This window comes from Prinia subflava, chromosome 7 (assembly GCF_021018805.1).
Source record: "Prinia subflava isolate CZ2003 ecotype Zambia chromosome 7, Cam_Psub_1.2, whole genome shotgun sequence".
NCBI lineage: Eukaryota > Metazoa > Chordata > Aves > Passeriformes > Cisticolidae > Prinia > Prinia subflava.
Genome location: NC_086253.1, coordinates 22,579,504 through 22,604,335, shown reverse-complemented (window position 1 = coordinate 22,604,335; position 24,832 = coordinate 22,579,504). Strand labels below are relative to the sequence as shown.

The window sequence follows — 24,832 nt, the reverse complement described above, 5'->3', positions numbered from 1 at the left end:
CAGAAGAAACAGTTACTGCAAGACTTGTGCTTTTAGTGAGACAAATATTGTGCTTCCTATTACAGTGTTGCAGAACACACTTATACTACTAGGGAATATGAAATACACCATGGGATACTGCATTTTAGATACAAGTTTTCAAATTCAGAGAAGCTAGTAAATATTTAAACCTTTGGGCCTTCCTGCTTATATAATTAGCACAAATACATTATTCACTGCTATGATGGATTGGGAGATTTGCTTCCCAAGGGTTTCAGAGGTTTTTCCACTCCTTAGCCCAATGCTGAGGAGCAACCCAGAAATGTTAGATTCCCTGAGTTATTCCTGAGGCTGCTATTTTTCCTTTATAGATTTTTCTTTTACATAATTGATTTGAAAAGCAAGCAGTGTTGTGGTAGGGTTGTTGCCATGGCTACAGAGGAGCGTGAGTAATGGAGGTGGCAGCTATTTTGCTTCTAGCCCTCTCTCTTCTTATTTTTCTATTTCTAACTTTAGCGACCCATTACAAAGAAAAACCAAGCTTAAGGTAAGCATGTCTGGTCCTTCAACAGAAACCAACCCCTCTGTCCATTTTCCACTGATAAAAGTCAGCTGCTAAGACTGAAGGTTCAGTACCAAGTCAGAAACCATATCTATGACCCATAATAGACAGGTAAAGTCACAGGCTGCCTTAATCACTGTGTTTACTTGAATGTAATAAAGAACACAGATATTTCCCACAAGTTTCTTTTTTTCCCAATATTTAATATACAGGTGTGAGTCCACAGGTTTTCCCCAAGTCTACTTTCAAATTCAAAACTGAACTTGAATGTAATTAAAAGCACAGGTCTTCTCTTAAGTCTCATCCTACACAGATAACAGCACCCTAAGCAGGGTAGCTAAGGAGGTAGCATGAGAGATGCCATCACATCAGAGAAAACAGACCTACCTGAACACTGCTCCTCCCTGGCAATTATTATGGCAGTTCTGGCAGCATCTTGGTACTGCTGTAGGGCCATGTACAAGCGGAACAGGTACTTGGCATCCTGAATGAGATAGTACAAAAGCAATTAATACTGACCAAATACATACTGCTGCATTCCCTTTCTTGACTTGTTCATCCCACCCCCCCATTCTCCAAAGAAAGCAGACAAGCTTGCTTCATGAAGAGCTCTTTGAACAAGCTCCAGCTGTGCCATGGTCACCTGCAGGGTTTGGCTGTTGCCCAGGCACAGAACAGCCATGCCAGGGCCCCAGGGAGTCCTGGGCAGGTGCAAGCCCTGGCAGGAGGGATGCAGAAAGCCACAGACCACTGTGCACAGGGAGAGTGGTACAGGGGGAAACCAAACAACTCCAGCTGCGTGGGCATTTACAGTGTCAGAAAAGAACCCAGGAACTTTTAGAGGCAGAAGTCTTGCCAGAAATGCTTAAATTGCATTACGGATCTAGAACATTGCGTAGTGTGAATGCAGGTGAGAAAATCTGACCCCTAATGAATGTGGTGTCCTGGACCAGATGGCAGACATCCAAGACAGCTAAAAAATTGAAAATTAGGGGACAACCAGCTAATAAGATGCATAAAATTTATAATTTGCAACACCAGGTACTTTTGATAATTATATAACCTCAAGAATGGCAAATGTAGCAAACAGTTCACCCAAAACCTGGCAATCTAACAGGGGGAAAATTAGTGAAATAATTTTAAAACAGAACTGAAATCCAAGATGGCAGTATTGTAGAAAACAAACCTGAGTTCTATTTTTGTAAGTGTCTTAAATGTCTAGAAGATTAGTAAAAAAATTACCAATGAGAGATAGAAGAATTGGTCTTAGATAACAAATCAGAGTTGGTTTGATTTTGAGAAAATCTTCAAGATGTAATTATTAAAAATAAGAAGAGAAAAAATAGGAATACAAAGGAAAGAATGGAAAAAGTCAAAATTAAAAATATTCTATTTATTGCTAGTAAAGAAGCAGAAAAAATAAAAAGCAAAATAAAATGACCTTGCTTATGCCGAAAAGGAAATATCAAGTGAAAAAAAATTGGGCAAATGTCACTATTTTAAATTATTAGCAGTGATTTCTAAAATGCGGTCAATAAAAAGTAAAGCCTGTACATGATAATCTTATAGCAAATTGGGATTAAATTAAGTTAAATATTGTATATACTGGTATGGCTCCAACTTAAATGTACAAATGAGAAAAAAAAAAAGAAGACACTGGAAACTTTATGGAGAGCTGAGCAAAAAAATCCAAACCAACCAATTCTGCAATATTAGCAGTAAATCCAAACATTTAAAGTGTGTATTCTGTGTTAAAATGGTATAAAAATTACTACAACAATAATTGTATTAATCAACGTTGTGTTATTCTCTGGAATACTCTGTGGGTTTTGTATGTGAGTCTCAGACACAGCAAAAAAAAAAAGCAGAAATTCAAGGGAACAGAAATATTAAAGATATGCATTTCCTTGAAGAGAAGATGACTGCAAAGAATAGCTTGTACTTGAGAAACAAAGAAAAATTACAAAAAAATAAAAAAAAATCACAGAAATAAAAGCAAGAGAGAAAGAATCACACATGGAAAGAAAAGAGAGAAGACAAAATCTTCTTTTTAACTTGAAATACAATGAAAAACATTAAGTGACCAAGAGTAATTACTGTTAAACTAATAATGGAGCAGAATTTTAAATAACATATGACAAAAAGATGATTTTCATAAGAATTGTAACTTAAGAATAATGAAATAGTTATCTGCATAATAAAGTAACTGTACCTACTTATATTAACAGATATTACTTATCCACTGTAAATTGCTTTAAAAAGAAAAATTGCCAATTCCCTTAGTGTGATAAACCAAAAATTAGTAAAAATAGTGGGTTATGACATAATTTTTCCCAACTTCTGACATTACCTAATGGCCACAGATGGCTATTCCATTGATGAATAGCAGAAAGCAGCACTACTTCCCCATCCAGGCTGCTTCTCCCCTTTCTCCTGCTGCAGCAGGAAAGAATCCTGTTCCAGCATGGACCAGTGGCTTTATATGGTATTTGCCATGTTCCTAATTATATTTGACTTAAATAATATTATTTAAATACTTACCCCCCCCCCCAAAAAAAGAAAATAAAAAGAAAATAAAAAGAAAAAAATTAACATAATCAAGAAAAATTAGTCCCATATTTTACTTTCATACTCTTCCCTTTAAAGTCAGTAAGTTAAAAAACAGAAAATACAGGAAAGAATTTTCTAATACATTTCCTAAAGTCTTTGGAAAATTTATTATTGCAATCTGATTTGATATTAGATATTCATACTTTAATTTTTCTTTTTATAAGAATGTACTCTTTTTATAAGAACATATGTACTCAGAAAATATGCACATAGAAAACAGCAGAACCTTGCTAGTTAATGATCCCTGAAAGAGTGCACATGACAAATTAAGAATCTTTACATGTTGAAGCTACCAAACACAATAGTTGACATAATCACATATGTTAGAAATAGTTTAGAATTAGTCAGACAATAGTGTAGCAAAATTTTGGTGAGCATAATAATTTTGATAATATGGCACTTTATTAAAATGCCACACAATTGTTGGCTGTGAAAGCTTTAAAGCTATCAGCCTGCTGTCAATGATGATCTGGTTTGAAGATCAATGCGTGAAATGATGAGCAAGTTTCTGCTGCATGGCTACTATTAAATTCACTCTTACTTTCAGCTTTACAAAAATGTCACAACATAGAAGCTTCTATTTTCTAAAAACAGTAATATCTTGCTTGACAAGTTCAAGAACAGTCTCCATAGCATAATGAAGATAATGGTGTTTTTAAAGCAGTTCTTAAAGCAAATGTGTATGATTTGATAAAGTAAAATTTTGTTACTCACTGAGAGAGACTATGGTAGATTGGATTAAAGCATTCAGAAGAACAAGAGAGAGCTTTTAAATAAGAAAAACAAAGCTCTACACTGAAGTTCAAAACAATGTTAAATATAGCAACAATGGCATTCAAAAAATTCCTAAGTATTTTCTAAAATCTTTAGAACCTCTTCACTGTGGAGATCATACTGTAGCTCACTTCCCTTACCCAGTCCCATGGACTTCTTTGAACAAGGCAGCTAGACAGCTGTTCTGAGAAAAGAGACTGGATACTACAGTTTCTCTCTGCCCCACTTCCAGCATAAATATGAAATTAGTCTTGCTTACTCTGATACTGCATAGATTTTTCACCCAGTACCTCCAACAGCTTAATTCCCTTGGGTTCTTGCAGTTGAATTCTGTTTGGCTATGTTTTGTTTCTCTCATAATTTTATTGAAGTTCACATTTCACATTAGAGGTAAAGTAAGATGTAAATAAAGAGATAGAGGTTTGGTTTGGTTCTTCTTTTTTTCACCTCTTACAAAAGCAAAGTTTCCTTGGTCATCAAATGCCCAGTGTCTGTAAAAGTCTAAAATCTCAAATCCTTAATCCATACTGAGAGGAAAGAGACAGAGTTCCCAATTTCCTAACAGAATTGCAAACCACACCTGTAATATTAGGGGTGAAATCAACTTACTGCACTGAGCCCCTGTCAGCTCCATAATGACCAAACCTTATTGCCCTCAACAAGGCATAATTTATTCTTCCATACATATCATATTGCACCTGACTGTACTTACAATGACTTTGTATGAGACCCTAAATTCCTTGACTAAGCTACAGATTGCAGACTGCACCACCCTCACCTGAGATTTGGCTTTCATCACTTGGCTCACATTCCAGGTCTGCTGTAACAGGCAGTAAAACAGCCACTTAGTTCCATGAACTCAAGCCCAAATATGACTGAATGTACAACAAGCTCTATTATCATCAAAGCCATTCAGAAATCAAAAAGGAGCTGCTAATTTTGAAAATCTGCCTGCAGCATTTTATGCCTTACACTGATGTTGACCACAAGAACTATCGGTAACCTGGTGAACTTTGGGGTTTTGACCTGCATCTCCTGCTTTGTACTTTGCTTTCTTCTACTGCAGAAGTCAGACCGGCTCTGCTCCTGCAGGAAGAGATCAGTGCTGTAGCTCCAGACACACACATGCTGACTGTCCATCAGGGAAAGGCAACAGCCAGCTGGCAAACTGGCAACAACCAACTGCTAAGTTTTGTCTCTTACTCTCATTATGAGCATTATTTTGGACCTCCTCTGTCCAACTATCTGCTTTCATAAAGATGACTGAAGAAAAATATTATATCTAAGATAGTTGCTTCCTTTCTTATATTACTGAATCTGGAGTTACTGGGTGAATGACTCATGGAATGGATCATACAAGTCTTGCTCCTTAACAAAAGCTAAAGCACAGTCTGTGCCTAATAAAAATTTTAGGACAAAGCAAGCTCAAAATATCTTGTAGCACAGAAATGCGACACAACAGCAGTGATAGAAATACAATACCTGGGGCATGCCATCCCCCTCTCCCATAAGATAGTCAATCAGCTGATTTGTTAGGGCTTCATCTTTTGCCCGTCCCACCTATTAAAAAAAGACACAAGAAATTATGATATGAGAGAAGAAGGGAAAATAACTTACTCATAAGGAGCCTTTCCATAAAGCACTGAAACTTGACAGATTTAGAACAGGATTTTTTTAGTTCTGTATGTTCAAACCAAATGATTCCTCGGTTCATCAGCTTTGATATGCAGCAGTTTGTATTTATTTTCTAATGTGTTAAGTTGGATTTTTTAGACATCATCTTTACTGATACAGTTTTCCTTCTATTTGCAATCTGTCCAAACATACTCAGTGATGCTGGGAAAATGTCACAATACTGAAGGTAAACATCCTAAAAAGAAGAATTTTTTGTTTTATCAAAGTTGCTTACTGTTTCTATTGCCATGTCCATAGCCAAGTTATCTTCTGTGCTTGGACTTTGCAAGAAGTGCTTTAATGCCTAAAATGATACAGGAGAGAAGTTAAAACCGAGACACATGAAACTATTTTTTTCTAATTTTTATCAAGTTCTCTCTCTCTGCATTTTGATATGACAAGTGATATGATTTTGATATGATAAGCACACTGAATGCTTATCTCAGCTATAGAGGGAGCAGCTGCTCTTACAGATACTCATGCAAGAAACAATTGAGACTTTGCCAAATTCTGGTGTACACCTTCACTAACTGTGAAAGATGTTCACAACAATATGGTGAGAACAAATCAATGATTAATGCAATAAATGTCACAATGTGAATTATGTCATAATGTTTTTAATGTCATGGAGCCCCCCATGCCACAGTTGAAGGAGCTGTCACCTACAATGGCCACAATTTGCAAAAATCAGTCATATTATTTTGGTATGTGTTCAGTATGCAAAAGTCAAACTTTTCATAAGCATCAGTTTAAAGACTTGTAAGTGATCAGAGCTGTGTCAATCAACATACTTCAATTAAGTTGTTTTCTTTTTTTACAAAAAGCTTTCAGTTCGGGCACACTACAGCAATTAAATGAACTAGTTACTCTGCAACCAAGTCTCCACTGGTCAAGGCAATGAAATGTAAAACATTGCTGCTGTGGATCTGACATTCAGAGATTCATTGACAACAGTACATCATTGATTCACCTCAAGCTTCTACTGCTATGAAAAACCTATGTGCATGGCAAGGTATCATTCACAGAACATAGATAACTGTACATATAAATAGTTTGCTTACATTTTTTACCCTTTTAATAAATATCAGTATGTCACCAGTTAAGGCACTTAAAATCTAATATGAACTTTCCTGAAGACTGTATTTTGAACAGTTTCCATAAACATTTAACTTTCACAGGATTATCCTTTAAGTACTGACCCGTCCATATTGACCACACAGCAAGAAAAATTTCCCCGCCAGAAAATGTTTCTTTTCTGCTTCAAAATATAGTGCAATGCTCCGATAATCTTCATTGGTAGTACTTTCAGAACCTGCAACAGACACATCTGAGTGATTGCAGGGTATTCTTATTAAGATAAAGACCCTATTGAAGGAACATATTCCTATTCTACTTTGTTTTTCTACTGACATTTAGAGAAAACCAAAGTCAAACAGACTCAAATTATGTCTTACACATTTTTTTTGCATTTAATCAGACTAACTGTCAGACATTAGGAGCTAATAACATAGTGAAATAATTGTTTCTACAGGTTTTACACCATAGTGAGATTCCTGTTTTTCACACAATCATAGAATAGTGGAATGATGTGGGTTTGAAGGGATCTTAAAGATCATCTACTTCCAAGCCCTGTGCCATGGGCAGGGACATCTTTCACTAGACCATCTTGCTCAGAGCTCCATCCTACCTGGCCTTGGAACCCTTCCAGGGATGGGATATCCAAAACTTCTCTGGACAACCTTTTCTGGTGCCTCACCACCCTCACAGTAAAGACATTTTTCCTAATATCTAATCTAAATCTACTCTCCTTTAGTTTAAAACCATTCCCCATTATCTTGTCACTACATTCTCTTCTAAAAGATCATAATGAAATGGCATTGCTATGATCTGTTAATGAATTTTTCCATCATGTCTTGGCAACAATAAAGCAGGGCAAGTGATTATGAGATTATCCCCTGAATTGCTTTCACAGGTTCAGAATATGGAAGCATACTTGTATTGTACAAAGCAAGGCTATCAGGGCCAATGCAACCATGTGGTAGCAGGGAGTACAGGACTAGTTACGTCTTCTAACCAAGACTCCATTCTGCTGTACACATGTGAAACAAAGGCAGCCACTCCTCCAAAGTTAGTTTTAAACTCCTTTTCTACCCACTTAGATTACAGTTTGAGACATCCTATTTTGGAGTAAGAAGTAAGAAAGCATAAGGAACCATAGAACAATTGTGGTCACCTTGACAATTATCTGCAACCACACATCTCCAAGCTAACTGTTGCCAAGTTTTTATAACCTTCATAATAAGAAATCAATGTCTAAACAAAGAGATTAATTGAAAAGATGAGAATTTGGGAGATGTACATGTGGAGCTGATAGGGCACTCTTCAAAGGTGCCTCACACAAATGGAAACTACAAAATTTGGTGCAAATTGACAAGGTGGACTCTGATTGGCTTGATGAACTAAAAGTCAGCTTCTCAGTAAGGTCTCCTTTCCATTTCTCATTGATACAAGAAGAAGCCATGAAGGGTCTTAAAGAGTAGAAATGGAAAAAAGTAACATGTAAGAACAGAGCTGGAACTAAGAGAAAAGGAAACAAAAATCAAGACTTGTACCAGTCAAATGCTCTGTTTTGTATCAAGGTCAAAGAAAGGGATTATCCTCGATGGGCACAAGAAAATAGTCAGGACAAATGTTTAATCTCTATGGATAAACAAAAAACCTGTAGGACAGGCAAGATTTGAAAACCAAGGAGATAGCAAAGCTGAAAGCAAGGCCTGAAGTACACACATCATTGCCAAATCTGGCCACAATGACTGGAAATGGGAAACAAAACACCTATTGTCTTATGATTTCAAATTGGTTAAAATCAACTAAAAGAACAGCAAAACACAATGCAAGGAAACTATAAGCCTGAAATACTCACTGATGATATCAGCATAAATCTCAATCTTGTTGTGTTGTTGAGCTAATGTGAAAGCTTCATTATTACACTTGGACAAAACTAGGAACTGGATGGCAGAACCATAGTCACCAAGCTGCAGAAAGAATCTAATCAGAATAACAAATTAATACCTCAGTACTAATTAGCTTAATGAATACATCAAATGTTTTAGGAAGATAGTACAACACATACATACAAATATGACACACTTCTAATCCATTTTGTATCTTTATTGTTTTAACTAGGTTCTTAAAATTAACTTAGTATAAATAATACAACATGGCAATTTCTTGTTATTGTCTAAACTTATTACTTCAGGTTAACATAATTTTAATCAAAAAGTCAACAACAGCAAAAAAATCAGTACCTGTTTAGTTGTCTAAATATTAAAAAACTCAGATCAATTAACTGAACTATACAGTCACTAGCCAAGTACCAATAACCACAGTCTAATATGTTAGCAAGCCTCATAAACTCCCAATAGATATAGATTCCTTTCTAATGTGCATAACATGATTGTTACCTGGCCACCATCTTTGCTCCTTCAAGAGACTGTGTTTCTCTCACAATATCAACAGCCTTTTCAGGATTATTTAGGTGATCCAAATACAGTCGAATTACACTATCCCATTGTTTTGCATGTTCATAAGCTATCACAGCTTCTGCGTACCTGCAAAATAATGGTTCCACATCGGTTGTTTTAACTTTGTAAATAACCCTTTATAATATGGTGTGAAGGAAACATAAAGTATTTTATTTCTGTGAGATTACTTTGTGGCAACTTCCTTTCAGTTTGCATGTAATCACATTGCTCTGCATTTACTATGGTTTTTTTGGTTTCATTTTCTCTTAGGAGAATGAAAAGCAGAGGCAACAGAAAAATGTCTACCACAATACTATTTTTGACCTACTCTGCCAGCATCTCTTTTGCCATATTCTAAAAACAGTTCATCTCTTCCATATGAAATCCCTTGGCAGCAGAGAACAATAAAAACCAAACATGATAGCCAGGTCCACAATTCTAAAAATAAGACCTCTTTTCTTTCTGTAGACAAGATAAGAAATTTCTCATTATCTCACCATGCAATTGACACAAACAATATTTTCTAGTCTCATCAAGGCAAACATTAAACTCTGGTGCCGTTTCATACTTTAAAGTACCATTATTCTGAAGCATGTTTACTTACAGGTAAGGACCAGGGGGAATTACATTCTGTGATTAAATATAACGTATCTGGGGCTTTCACTTCAGCAAATAACTTTGCATTATTCAATATTATGCAAGTGCAGCCATTAAGATGTACCAGTAATTTCATTCCAGAATGAAAAAAATTCTTTCATGATTATTCTCCCTTTAAATGACCTTTAAAATTACAGCTAAGGAGTTGTTAGAAACAAACTGAGCTTGAATACTCTGCTAAGGGGAATGATATTCAGTATTTTAAAACCTTTGATGATTTTTTTTAGAAAGATATTAACGTTTAGACAGGAAAATAACTAATGAGAAACGCATCTTTGATACCAGATGAATGTCCTTAGATTATATTTCAAATCTTCAGACGCTAAATATAAATTTAAGCTGACATATTTTAGAATCCGTTTTCACAAGACTATTTTATGCAAAAGTTTCAGTATGTGTTTTCATTTATCTTACAAAAACACTAATGTATAATAAGACCAACAGCAATAACATGTTTTATATTAAAAAAGAGCATTCAAAAGTACCTGCCATCTGCTTCTTTGGCCTTTGCATATTGTAGGTGAATCTTTGGAGATGAAACCTGAGGTAGAAGTTCACCAACCTTTGCCCTAGAAAGATAATAGCTGTTTAATAAATATAGCTGGTTCCAAATTTTCTCCAGTAAAACTGTCATATTTATACCCACACTGAATAGAAGTCTGATAGAAGAAACTGAAGATAATGGATAAGCTTTGAGGTAATTTCAATATTTTCAAAAAGTCACACTTCTTAAGAACTGGAAATTTCAGACTGCTTTATGAGCATAGAGGCTTAAAGACAATCTCTTCTCTTTTTTTAAGTCTGAGGTGTACAAGCATAAAAAGAGCCAGACCAACAATTTTTACCTCAGGTGGTCTTGGATTAACCAACAGAAGAAGCACAGCATTAAAACTGTAACCTGAAAGATCTATAAAAAACAGCAAACTAAGCAGTGGGCCTTTCAGGACACAGGACATGAGAGACTCAGCAGAGGCTAACTTTAAATCTCACCTCTCTGACTAAAAGATGGGCACTCTTCAAACTGAACCTCTCTCTGCAAGAGTAAACAAAGCTTGTACCTCCCACTTCACAAATCAAGGTTCTCATTAGATACAAGCTACTCCCCTTAACCAAGCGCTCTCTGGCTCATTTTGATGCCCCTGACAATTCTCTGATGGAATAAAATTTTCATTTTTCAAATAAATGCACATAATATTCCAACCTAATCTTTAGAGCACTCATATGAAAGAGGTCTTACTGAACTGTCTGATCAGATCCTAAAGTGACAAGTCCATAAAACGCAATTAGGCCAGAACTGAGCCCTTAAATCTCTCAGAAAACTGGACTTTTCCAATGGAGACCTCACAATAATCAAATTATCTTAAAAAACCAAAATTATTTTACTGGCTACTCTTGAATCATTTCCAACTGTCCAAATACTCAGTCTCAGCTATGCAAGTTATAAAACTAAGAAATGTAATTAATTAAACAGTAACTACACAGATATAATTACTATATTCAGTGTGCACTAAATTCACACTGAATATAATGTGGATGTGTCCATGTGCACACATCCTCAAAGGACTTGAAACTACAGGAAACTTTAACCGTAACACACAAAAAAAAAGAAAAAAATTATTTCCCATTTACAGTAAGACAATATTGAAACAACATAAATTTCTGAGAGAATCTTAAGCTTGAATTTGGAATAGTAAAACCAATAAAACGTAGTTAATGAGGCATTTGTGCTATTTAGAGAATCAATGTTTTCTAGAGTATCCTCGTAAATCCTCGGAAATACAGCATTTCCCTGAAGTGTGTACTTACCAGCTTTTACACCGGATGTAAACTGATGCTGCCTTGTCATAGTATTGTCCCTTTTCATACAGCTGAGCAGCTTCTGAAAATTGCTACAATATCGGAAAGCATTAAAATAAAATTTCTAAATTAAGATCACAGATAAATTACTAACCTAAATCACATATTCAGCCTTAACTTATAATAACTCTTTTGAGTACCTTCATATTCTCCAGTATAGCTCCACAGTCTCTTTTTAGTAACCTGCTGGGATGTTTCATGGCCTGGTTTACCCCTTGACGGATATCTCCCATTCGAATGGACATTTGGGCCACTCCAGCAAGGCAAACCTCATCGTGCTCCTGGTAGTGGCAATCAAATGAAAAGCAGTAACTATAGATTACACATTAGAAACCGAGGTCACAAAAGCGACTATAATCAAGCATTGAAACAAACTAACCAAATATTACAGACTTAAGAACATTTAATTTAGAGCAGAATTAAAAAACTGGAATTCAAATGAGTCTGAAACATGACAACTTCATATATATTGTGACAGCACAATGCTATCATTACTAAAAAAGAATTACCTTATTGTTTCCAGTGATTCCCTTCTCATAATGTGCCAGAGCATTAACATAATCACCCCTAAAAGAAAACTGCAAGTTATACAGACAAATATTTTTAATAGGAAGAGATGTTTGCCTTCCTGTCACTTTATGCATGCATTATGCATGTATCTGTCTTGATTTAGACATAACGACTGCATACAAGGTTGTGAGGTATGTGAGAGGTGAACACAATGTCATGGCACTTCCTATGGACTTGATAAAGCTCTCAGTCAAAGAGACAATTCCGTCTCTCAATTCTGCTGGACAGAGACCAATAAACCTTCCTCAAAATGCAAAGAATCTATCTGCAAAATACACCTCAGTGGTCTCAGGTCTATACCAGATTTTTCTGAAATGAAGGTAATCTTTGAAATTATTTAGAATTTTTGCAATATAAAATTAAGTTCAATTTTTTTTCCTGGAGTATATTCAGAACTCAAGTTCCAGATGGCTGCATTGCTTCAACTGCATCCATTCCTTCCTTTCTGTGACCACAAGTGTCCTCTCTCAATGCCAGGTGTACTGCCAGGGGGAAGGAGCTGTCTACAAACTATTAGTAAGTACCTTTTTCCTCTTGACTTAGATATTAAACACACCAGGTTTTATCTGGGAAGAATTAACTATTACATAGACTTTAAAATCATGTTTAATGGTTAACACCTTTTGTCTTTCAGGGATTGGCAGCCTTGAAATTTGACACACTTCTACCTAAATGGTTTAAGAAAATGAAGGCTTACAGATGTTTAAAGAAAGACAGGCAAAAGGCATGGCTTTCATCCAATGTCAGAAGGGTTAAATGATTCGGACTTTGTCCGTTTTCTAAGAACTTGCCTGCACCAAAGCATTTATTTAGTAGATGACATTATATAGTGGACTGGCAGTGTCAAAGAACCTACATATACCAGACTTAGTCAAAAGACTATGGTTTACTAACATGTCTCTAGCACGAAATATTCCTTGCAAAACACCTCTTCCTCATACTACAACTTCAAGACCTCACTGAATCCCCTCTCAGCAATGCAGTAATCTGAAATATCTCAATTCTGTGTTCCTCTATTGAGCATGAGTATTGGTTTAATATTCTTATACTACACCCATAACAGGAGAACTCACATGAATTCAAGCTGCACTGCATATTCCTTTGATATGAAAGGCATCTGGTCTGGGGCCAGACGCTTAGCCAGCTGAAGTGCTCTGTCCCAGTGCTGCAAGTCTTTTCGCATCTATTAACAAAGAAGAGTGACATCTTCTGATGCAAGTATCAAATTTGGTCTTCTATTCTGAACTTTAAATTATGTTAAATATAAATATTGAGTTAATATTCTAGAAAGATTCAGACAATTTGAGAGACCTTCATCCTGAAGGAAGGTCTGTTAGGTTGACCCTGAAAATTACAGGCCTGTCAGTCTCATTTCAGTGCCTGACAAAATTATGGAAAGGATTATTCTGAGAGTTACTGAAAAACACTTGAAGAACAGTGCAGTCATTGGTCACAGCCAGCACAACTTCAGGAGAGCAAAGTCCTGCTTGACAAACTGAATTTCCTTCTATTGTAAGGTAACCCACCTAGCTGATCAAGGACAGTACAAAGGGTCAGTGAATTGAGGGACATCAGACTGGGGACCTGCCACTAGTGGGGTTCCACAGGACTCCATCCTTGGCCCTGTGCTCTTCAGCATCCTCATAACTGACTTGGACACAGGACCCAAAGATACAATAAATAAGTTTGCTGATGATACTAGATTGGAAAGAGCTCTTGACTCCCTCAAAAGAAGGGAGGCCCTGAAGAGAAACCTTGCCAAATTAGAGGACTGGGCAATCACCAGCTGTATGAAGTTTAACAAGGGGAAGTGCTGGACTCTGCACCTAGGACAGAGCAACCCTGCATGTACGGACAGACTGGGAATGAGATGCTGGAAAGCAGTGACATGGAAAGGGACCTGGGGGTTCTGGTCCATGACAAGTTGAAAATGAGTCAGCAGTGCCCTGGCAGCCAGGAGGGACAACCCTGTCCTGGGGTACATCAGGCACAGCATGGCCAGCCAGGCAAGGGAGGGGACTGTCCTGCTCTGCTCTGAGCTGGGGCAGCCTCACCTTGTGTCTTGTGTGCAGTTTTGGGTGCCACAGTGTAAGAAGAATCTAAAGCTGTTAGAGAGTGTCCAAAGAAGGCAACAACAATCATGAAGACCCTTGAGGGGAAGCCTCAAGGAGGCTTGTGTGTGAGGAGTGGCTGAGGGCACTTGGTCTGTTCAGCCTGGAGGAGACTGAGGGGAGACCTCGTCACAGTCTACAACTTCCTTGTGAGGGGAAGAGGAGGAGCAGACACTGATCTCTTCTCTGTGGTGCCCAGATACAGGACCCAAGGGAATGGCCTGAAGCTGTAACAGGGCAGTTTTACACTGGATATCATTCAGGAAAAGGTTCTTCACTCAGAGGGTGGCTGGGCACTGAACAGCTCCCCAAGGTAGTGGTCACAGCACCAAGCCTGACAGAGTTCCAGAAGCATTTGGACAAGGCACATGGTGTGACTCTTGGGGCTGTCCTGTGCAGGGCCAGGAGTTGGACTCAATGATCCTTGTGGTTCCCTTCCATTTCAGGATAGTCTATGACACTGGTCACCCAGTGGGCAAGATCAAAACCATAAAAAGATAAAATTATCAGGAGGTAAAATATTTCAGCATTAATCTGGAAACAAAACCAGCAGAAAATATACACATCTTAAATGAATACCTCAAGTGCAGCAATAGGACAGGAGGATTCCAGATACAAATCCTGAGCCAGATTAAAATCACCAGTAAACATTGCAAGATGTCCTGCTAAAAGGTTGTGGTCTTCTGTTCCCTGTAGAAAGACATAATAGGTACAGAAGTAGTCCAAAAGGAGATAAATAATGTATAAATAACATAATCTAGTAAGAAAAATAAAGCAAATAGTAAAATAAAATATCCTTACATTTTACAACGATGTATATTGGATCCTACAAACCAGAAAAAACCCTTACGTGCCACTACAGATAACACTGTCTAAAATCAGCAATTTGCAGATGTATAATTTTAAGTGTGTATATATATATATATATATATATATAATTAGTATAATTAGCTATTTCACTTTTAGATGTAAAAATGTAACCTGGTTTTGTTTTGGATTTTTTTAATAGCAGTCTTCAACATTTTCTCAAAAATAACAAAAGGAAATAAGAGCCTCCCAATGCCTGAGACATGAATATATTCTGCTGGTCTCAAATAAATGCAGAAAGAAATACTGTGCAGTCCAGTAGAGACTTGCAACCACTTCAAGAGAAATCCAAGTGAACAGTCTGCAGTTTGGACACTTTATCCTCTATGTCCCTCAAAAGCAACTCAACTTCTGTTGGAACAAAAACAACCCCTTCCCCCTGCAAAAAAATACCCCAAGAATTCAGCAATTCTTAAAGAGGAATTAAATTACTGTATCTCCCAGGTAAGACTTTACATTTTACCTTTACTTGCTCTAGTGACATCACCATCCCAGCATTACCAGATGTTCTATAAACACGTATTGCAAAATCCACCTCCATGTGATGTAAGCAAGCTTTGCCCAGCTCATTCCAACAAGACTGGTCATTCAGAAGTCTGCAAATCTCCCATGCTTCAGAAAATCTATAGAAGGTAAAACACATTTACAATTCTTTTAATTTTAGGTATTACTTATACTCAAAACTCCCTCTCAACATTTTTTCTCTCTCTGTTAGAAAAAACATAAAAAACATTTACTTCTAAGCCATGGAGAGAGAGATGTATCAGGAAGAAAGGAAAAATACATACTCATACCTTACAGTTCTATTTCTCCTGTTTCTACCATACTTTTTCAGGAAACCATCTGCTTTCCCTACTCTGGCATTCTTTCCATTATACTGATTTTGCATTGCTTCATTACAGTGGGAGGACAGCACAATAGAAGCACCTTCTACCAGTTTTGAAGGAGCCACTGTCACAAAACCCTGAATAAGTCTTGAAAAAAATTACTTTAAGCATTAACTTGACAGTGAAAAAAACCCAAACCACCCCTGGGTCATTTACTTTGCTTGGTCTGCCTGAAGAGCTATGTGAACTTATGGCTCAATCTGATTTATCAATATTCAGCAGGACACTTTAAAACCAGCAGGATATGCTATACTGAACTATAAGCACAGAAGAAAACAATTTACACAATATAATTAAAATACAGATGTACCTTTTCAACATTAGAGTCTGAGTAAGCATTTGTCTCAGCATATCAGGTCCAAAGTCCTTCAAATTGCCAAGGAAACTATGAGTACTTAAAGAGATATTGTGTGTTTTCCCACTCTGAGTCTGACAAGTTAATTCTCCATTATACAACAACAAAGGTTTATAGGAATATGGGACTTCTGTGCCTCCTGCCAAAATAATCCTTGATCCTAGATTCAAAGATCAGGAAGAAAAAAATACATGTCTTGTAAAAATCCATACATGGTAAAAAGTATAGCAAGCAGCTGAAAACATGTATATTTGCAGGGCATTAATTCAGGGTCTGTAATTCTGGCAGTCAGCAGCAACTACAGAAGCACACATCTTTCAGTAAACATACAGAATGTAAAGCTTCTAAATCAGTAAGGTCCTTTTCCAAATGCTTGTAGGTAAATTTAAATGTTTCTCCCTTGCAAATATAGAAATGGCTATGTTTACAACTTCAACATTTCAGTGAATACAAGTTTGGTGACCCTGATGCAAATATTGTCACCCTGATCCTGAGATTTTTCTCATGAATGCATCAAAATACAACTGAAGCACATGTAACTTTCAGATGAAATATTATAATAGCTTATGGAGTTGAGACCAAAATGCCTTGAGGCCTTACACAGAAACCTGCAAAGTAACTAGTTTTCTATTCAACAGTTGCACTTCAAATCTTCTGTAGTACTATTTATTTCTATATGCATTTTATTTAAGACAAATGAAGAGTCAGAACATGTTTTACTTTATTAACTAAAATAGTATAATCTTTAAGAAAACCCTTTTTAAAGAGCTTATGGTACCTTGAATGGCATCCTTATGAAAAACGTAAGTGTATACTTTATCATCATCAAAAGCAACAAAAACACCTTTATCCATTGGCCAGTTTTCCCACAGGATTCCTTTAATGGTTGGTGAGAAGTCTGGAATCTCATATACTCTATCATTTACCTATATATAATGCAAAAGTAAAATTACTACCAAGTGACTAAGGCAAGAAATAAAATATTCATCACAGCTGTGATTAAAATTTTAAAAATAACGTAAGTAGTGCAGAAATATGAAAATAGTTTTAAGAAAAAGTTTCCTTATAAGCATTGATTCTAAATAACACAAAAACTTAAATTTGAAGTGGAGAAAATACACATGATATAGATGATATTTACTATTCTTAAAAAAAAGGTAAGGAGAGGGGCAGTGAAACTGGCTAAATTATCTGTATTTAAACACACAAACACATACATTTTTGAAAATTACCAATCAGGAACTTAGTATAATGAAATTGTCCTAATCTAGGATGACAGATTTTATTTCCTTACACTGTCATTAAATTATCTTCAAGCTTCCTTGCCAATTCCTTCTATCAGCATACATGCTGGAGTGATAAAACCTTCTTAATTTTCTTTTAAAAACACTATACTATAGTTGAAGAGCCTGCTTGTAAATATACTGTATTGGTATCCACACTAACTTACTGGACAATAGACAAAGCCATCACTTTTGTCATCTATGAAAGCCATTCTGGTTCCATTGGGATCTGGAAAAACCTTTCTCACACTGACAGAATGTCGATATTCATTCACATATTGCCAGTCTTCAATGTAGAAATAACGAATAACTCCAGTCTAACAAGAAATAATAGAAAATGTTCATAATTACATCAGTAAGTGGCAAGCAGGTAATTAGTTTGGCTGTAGTGTCTTCCACCTCAGAGTACACCAAGTGTTCAAAAAAAGACTTCCAAAAGGTTTTTTTTTGCTTTATTCTCACATCCTGTTTTTGGGCAAGACAGGAAAAAAATTTGGGGGACAAAGAATGGATTTGGCAGGTTTGAGGGGTTTTCTGTTGGGTTCAATATTTATTTTGCTCTGCTTTGTGGAGAGTTTACTGTGCAGTTCTCTAAACAAATCAAATGTCTGTCTCATTGCTGAGAGAAGCCTAACCTTCAAAAACAGCTGTAAAATTTGCTTCCAAGGAAGAACCACACATAGTTAAGAAGATAGGCACCTAACTCAGGGAATAAAAGCAATCAAACTGATTTGTGGTATGAGGTATAATTTAAAAAAATGTGCTTTTTGACAGCAGTGGTAGAATTTGTACACATGAAATTGATTGATTGCAAATTTAGTACTTCAAATTTGCCAGTATCAGTTTAGATACTGAGGAGGTGGGAAAGGCCTCATCTGCTACAAAACTCACATTCAGTTATTAAACCAGAGACAGTTCTGCCTTTCCTCTGGGAGGTCGATACATCGGTCAATATCACAAAGAGCATGCTACTACAAAGCCAAACATACCCTGCATTCCCAGTGCCAGAAAATATTAAAAGGACAAAAAACTACCCTCCATACAGAAAAAAAAAATCTCCAGAAAAATCCATAAGCATGTCCACATCCTTCCTCAGTTCCCTCCTTAACTCCTATTCTTGTTGAAACACATTACAAAAATTCTCTTTGGACAAAGGCTTCAGTAGCAAGTCAAGACTTCCATTTTTGCTGTGATATTTGTACACATGAGTACCTTTCTGTCCGCATTTTTCACATCACCACCTAAATCAACAAATTTGCAAGGCAAGTGCTATGTTTGTTCTTATATCTGGAAGACATTTTCATTGCCAACCCTCTCATTAATGCAATAGAATTAAGTTCTGCTATTAAAAGCAATGTTTTGCAACAAACACTAGTAAAAGCAAAACTTAAACTTCCTGCCAATGCACGTCATATAAATGAAACAGTAAAGGAAGCTGGATGCAATTTTGACTGTATTTGCTCAAAGTTCTTGTATAGAAAATAATCCACTCAAAGGTCACAGATGCACTTTTTGTTTTGCCAAAAGCATGAGCAGTAATCAAAAAAATTCAGACAGAAATATACTCCATCTAAAAAGATCTTTTAAAAGAAGTAATACTTACATCTGTACCATATATGAGGAAGTCACTAGTTAAAGCATGACACAAAATTCGGTATTTATCATCATCTGCTGGGAAAAGTCGAGTTTCTCGTTCTTCCTGAGCACCCAAACCCTCACTTTCTATCTAAATATAAAGGACAGAATGAACTGAAAAACTCCGCTGTTAACAATAGCATATCATAGTGTTTCTTGCACTGAACTGTAGAAAATTAGATGAAAAGTTTGCATGTGCATCCCTTAAGAACCTAGCATCTGCTTCTGTCATATTACCAGAGACCTTTAAAATAAAACCTGTTAAACAGCTGACAAGAAAATGTTTTTCTTCACCTGTTCTAGCCTAGGTTGTATTTCTATGTCTACAGAAATTCAGCTCTATATTTTACTTAGACAGCAAAACTATTCTGAAGGGTTTTTTATCTCCATTAACTGACAATCATTGCATTTTATTTAGTTTTTAAAATTACATTAACTGGTTCAGCTTATATCAACTCATTAGTTCAACAATCCAAACTGCCAGAGCTCTTACCATATGCAACTGGACTTTACCCTCAAATAGAGCAGCAGCATAATCAGAATTAAGGTGCATACTTGCTACTGTCCCCAGGTACTCCACATCTTTAAGCTTTTTTACATCTAAAGGATTCAAACAGAAAAGATCAGGTAAAAATATTTTGATTTTGTACAGGTCTTCACTTATCTAAATTTGCAGCTGAGTAAGCAGAAGTGAAAATCTCACAACAGAGCAGAGAGGGGACAAGTCACACATAAAGAGACTTTCTTCTTAGAGATCAGACAACTGGTTAGAAACTACAAGAGAAACTCTTTTCCCATGCAACTCTGACTAGTATTGTTACAGTTTCATTTAGTTTAGTGTCACTGAAAAAAAGGGGATGCTTAGAAAAACATGAAAGTTTGAAATCCACCATCTAAAATTTGGACACAGCATAACCAAATTTTGCTTTTCTCATACAAACAACATGAAGATCTGCCAAACCAAAAATCTAAACTCTCTGATCATGGCTCCTAGGTATTTTGCCAAACTCAGTACTTTGAGACACAGATATATAATGTCTCAAAAGCCTGAAGTCCTTCATTGATTAACAAGATGATGTGAAAAAAGCAAGTAAGCAACAGTCTACATTTCAAGACCAATAACACAAAGAAGAAGTTTTATTTCCATTATTTATAATGCCTTGCCAAATCCGCTTCAGCCTGCAAACATTATTTGCAGGCTGAAGCAGGACCATAGACAACTCAAGTCTTTATTGTACAACGTGGAATGTCCAGAACTGTTAAACACAATACTGAATTAATAATATTAAGACAGAGTGCTGCATTAGTTTTAAGAGAACTAAATTGATGCTTACTATTCTCTCCAAGTGCATAAAACCAAGCCCGATTGTTCATTCCTACAGCCAAATGATAAACACCAATAGCGACAAAACTGGGCTCTACTTCAACAGAGACTGTGACTGGTAGCTCCTGTAAGAAAACAAAACAAAATAATACAGTTTTCATCCACTTTTAATACTTACTTTAATTACATCTACATGAAGTTAGAAAGGAAGAGGTTATCATACGCTCTCCACGTGATTTGCTACGGTGACTTCAAGAAGAGAAGTGAGGTATGCAATCCGTGTACCGCAAGCATCTCCAAGGATTGGAAGCTTTGTCAGGAAAACGTGGAGCGATCCTCTTCGTGTAGATACTGCCAACAGCTGTCCATCATCTGTCCAAGACATCTGATCTACACCTAAAATGTTCAGAAGGTTTTGTAAAAAAATACAGTCCTTTCTTTAACTACTGCAACCAACAAGCAATTATTTTGCTCTAAACTGTGAAAATGGTAGGAATTAATATAGGTACTAATGTACTCAAAGCTAGCCAGTTAATACAATTCCAAAATCAATCAGAATCACTCAAATCAAACACATAATTTACTGATAGAGCATTTTCCTGAGAGTGAAGACCTGACAGAATCACAGAATGGTCTGAGTTGGAAGGGACCTTAAAGGCCATGTAGGTGCAAGTTACCTTCCACTAGACCAGATTACAGATCTGTTACAAAACTGATCAACACTCTTCCTCTTTTCAACACTGACAGTTCAGGCAGCATATTCAAAGAGATCCATAATACTGGAAGCAGCTGGGCAGAATTCCATCTTATTCTCCTTACTGCCAAATCAGTAAGTATTAAACACTGAAATGTTGTTTCCTCATCAGTGTCTGAAAATGTCATTAGAAAAATCATACTCTAACTGGCTAACACCAATATTCCAAGGGAGACAGGGAAGTGTTGTGCTGAAAATATCCTAAATTTCTTAAAAAGAAAAAAATTTAAAAGGAAGGTTCTTAGAAATTAAAATGCTGGAGGCAACCAGCTACTTGACAATAACTGAAGCATTTACAAACACTACATGAGGAGATAAGGGTGGAAATTCACTACTCAGGAAAATGGTTTTGTAACACTGTTCACTGAAGCCACTGGCACAAGTCCTGTACATCAGGACAAAACCAAATCAAATATTAATGTTAGTACAAGACATGCTGAAAAGCACAAAAAACAAATCATGGCAAGAAGCAGAAACCAGTTAAGTGTATTATTGTAATAATCTGAATATACTGTAATACAGATTCAAAACTGCACAACATTAACTGATCAAATATTCTGAGAGTTGTACTTCTCTATACTTTGAAAAGGTAAAATATGCTCCCATTTTCTAACAGGTCACCTAATAAATACAAGTTGGGAAAGCAGGAGTTTTTGAAAAATTCTGTATTTACACAGTTTTTCCAACAGCAGTACTTTCACTCCATGAATAGAGACACTGTCAAAATTCCAATTTATTTCATTTGTAAAAATTTCTATTCTCATGGAGAAAGTTAACATACCTTTGTTTTCATCATCCAAGTTTATTATGGCATACATTTCTTTCATATCTGTCAGATCATGGATTTTAACGCTAAAACAAAAATAAAGAGTCAGTCATTCCCACCCTTCTAAATCTCAGTTATCATTAACTGGAAGAAACCCAGTCCAATCAAGACAGCCTAATGGAGCAAAAAGTAGAACACAAATGCAAAATGTCTTCAATTTCCTAACAAACAACATGTTATTATCCATCACTGTAAATAGTGTATCACTGTATCACAGTACAAAAATATTTATTCAGAGAACTACAATTTGAGGAAAAGGCACAAATCCAATTTGAAAGAATTTAGGGTTGGGAATTGACTGTTATTCCCTTTTGATCTGTTATAGCAATTTATTTTTTAAACACATTACTGATGGACACACAGGGCTTGAAACACAGATGCAAAAAATACTTTCAATCCTGCTGCATACAAAAGGGACAGAGTGAGAGTTCACTTATGCTGTCACTCAATGCAAGTTAAACCACTCCTTAAAGAAATAACCCCTACTGTTCTTGAGCTATTTAGGCTCAAGTGCTTGAAGTTGCACCATGCTTTGCTCACAGCTGATGTGCAAGTGCCATAAATCAGCAGTGCATCCTACTCAGAGCTGAGGGCACAGAGAACAGTTTGACTTCTACTATGACACAATTCCTCTTTTGCTGAAGAATTCAGATATCACAGAATCAGGGATTAGCAAATGAGGAGCTAAAGGAGCTATTCTATCATAGGCACAAAACATTTTGGAAAAACTCCAGTGTATTTAATTATTATTTCCTTAATTGCTCACACTTTTCAACTTTTGTCTAGACTACAGGTAAGACCAAACAGCAGAGAGGAGGATATCAAGTATCAGCATACTCAACAGAGATTTAAATTAATTTTTCTCCTGTTGTTAAGCAGATATTTATGGTCAATCAATAAATCTCAGTAAAGAAATGTGGACTTTTTGTAGCCAAGCAACATAACAGAAAAAGAATGACTCAAAGGAATAATATATACTTAAGTTTATTTCTTTTTTGTTTAAAATTAATTATATTAATTACAGTTGCAGAGATTTTTGGCCATAATAGCTTCCCCTAACTCTAGGCAAAACAGCAGTTCCACAGAGCAATTCATCTTACCTTGTCTAAATTCACTTCTTAGGGAGCCTTGAAGCCTTAGCTAGCACAGTGTGAATGCCCAGTAGCTCCAGCTCTGGGAGATTAATTCTATTCTTTATATACAAAACAACTACTTACCAATTGTCTCCACATGATGCAGCTTTGTTTAATGACTGTGATACAGCAATGCTGCTGAGATTATCCTTATGATTGTGAGCTTGAAAGACTTCTTGTCCTATTTCACGAATGTGTGTAGAAATGACTACAAAACACCCTTGTGAAAAACCAATCATAATGTAGCCATCACCATACCTGTCACAAAAAAGCATCAATTTAAAAAAGAGATCTATTCATGCAATATGCAAAAAGCATTTTCTTCCAGACTGCTGGAGTACAGTCAATGCCTCCTAGTAACAGAAAAAATAAATTATGGGAATTTATATATATCATCTTGAACCATATAATATGAAACAGGTTAAGGAAAAACTATCAAAGGTCCTTAAAAGACAGAACCATGTCTGTGCCCAGATGCCTTTTAAGCCAGCTTTATTCTCTCCTGTATTCTATAAAGCCACTTTATTTTCAACAAGCTGCACACATGGCAGTGATGCCAGGAGAAAGATTTCTAGTATCTTCATTGAAATAAGCATACCAGAAGCTGGCAACTTCAATTTCAAGGTTCTGGCCTATGTGGTCCCATCAAAGCCATGTCAAAACAATAATGCCAGTCACTGTGCCCTTAGGGGCACGGTGAACACAGTGGAAGTACCAAAGCAACACATCTGTGAATTCTGTTTATTTCTCATAGTGTCAAGCAGAAATAATGAGGGTTAAGGCACAAATAGACTCAGCATGTAAAGACGAATTCAAACAATAACTCATTAGCTCAACTGCAAGAAAAAGCACTGCAAGGGAAACAGCCCAGGTACACCTTGTTACACATGGTCATAAACTAAGAAGCACACAGCTTCAGGTTTCCTTAGAGTTGTAGTGTAAAGGGATGTCAATTCCACGTTGACTGAACAGGCATTAAAAGACAAGCTGTAATGATTCAAAGATACAGAAATAGTACAGCTACTTTTCTGGTACAGATATGAAACTTCTAGCTTAGGTTTTCTTCATAGGAACATTACCAATGGTATTGCACATTAAGAGGGCTACAAGAACTTTGCAGAGTTTGCAAACCAACAAACCCGCTGAAGGACACAACTCTGCCCCCAGCTCTTTCATCAGTTACTCATTGCAACAGAAAAAAACCTATAAACCCCTCAGTTTAATCTTCTGTCAAGACAGCAACATATTTTTGTTTAAAGCTGAGCATACCAACAGTGATTCTGTTGGAAAATACTGGTTTTATAGCTATTGAATCATCAAGTAAAACAGTTAAAAAATATAGACTACCTTGTGTTTGGAAAAGAATTACTGAAAATAACACAGTAAGTAATCTATAATACAGCCAACAAAAACCCAGTCTGAGCAAGGGATATATGATTTTGTTTACAGC

At 36.3% G+C, this 24,832-nt stretch overlaps 1 protein-coding gene across 1 annotated transcript in view; it reads right to left on the bottom strand.

Annotated features, from left to right (window-relative positions):
- Positions 1-24,832, bottom strand: part of WDR19 (WD repeat domain 19) — a 39,457-nt gene that overhangs the window by 7,897 nt on the left and 6,728 nt on the right. Inside the window, exons 9-30 of the mRNA XM_063401791.1 lie at positions 23,467-23,640; positions 22,205-22,275; positions 20,893-21,065; positions 20,680-20,794; positions 19,839-19,945; positions 19,314-19,436; positions 17,878-18,027; positions 17,206-17,353; positions 16,383-16,587; positions 15,649-15,808; positions 14,898-15,008; positions 13,281-13,390; positions 12,147-12,204; positions 11,778-11,918; positions 11,587-11,669; positions 10,266-10,349; positions 9,064-9,210; positions 8,523-8,647; positions 6,799-6,911; positions 5,835-5,903; positions 5,408-5,485; positions 929-1,025 (exon numbers count right to left, since the gene is read on the bottom strand). Of these exons, the coding sequence (XP_063257861.1) occupies positions 929-1,025; positions 5,408-5,485; positions 5,835-5,903; positions 6,799-6,911; positions 8,523-8,647; positions 9,064-9,210; positions 10,266-10,349; positions 11,587-11,669; positions 11,778-11,918; positions 12,147-12,204; positions 13,281-13,390; positions 14,898-15,008; positions 15,649-15,808; positions 16,383-16,587; positions 17,206-17,353; positions 17,878-18,027; positions 19,314-19,436; positions 19,839-19,945; positions 20,680-20,794; positions 20,893-21,065; positions 22,205-22,275; positions 23,467-23,640 (2,642 nt within the window). The remainder of the gene's footprint in view (positions 1-928; positions 1,026-5,407; positions 5,486-5,834; positions 5,904-6,798; positions 6,912-8,522; positions 8,648-9,063; positions 9,211-10,265; positions 10,350-11,586; positions 11,670-11,777; positions 11,919-12,146; positions 12,205-13,280; positions 13,391-14,897; positions 15,009-15,648; positions 15,809-16,382; positions 16,588-17,205; positions 17,354-17,877; positions 18,028-19,313; positions 19,437-19,838; positions 19,946-20,679; positions 20,795-20,892; positions 21,066-22,204; positions 22,276-23,466; positions 23,641-24,832) is intronic.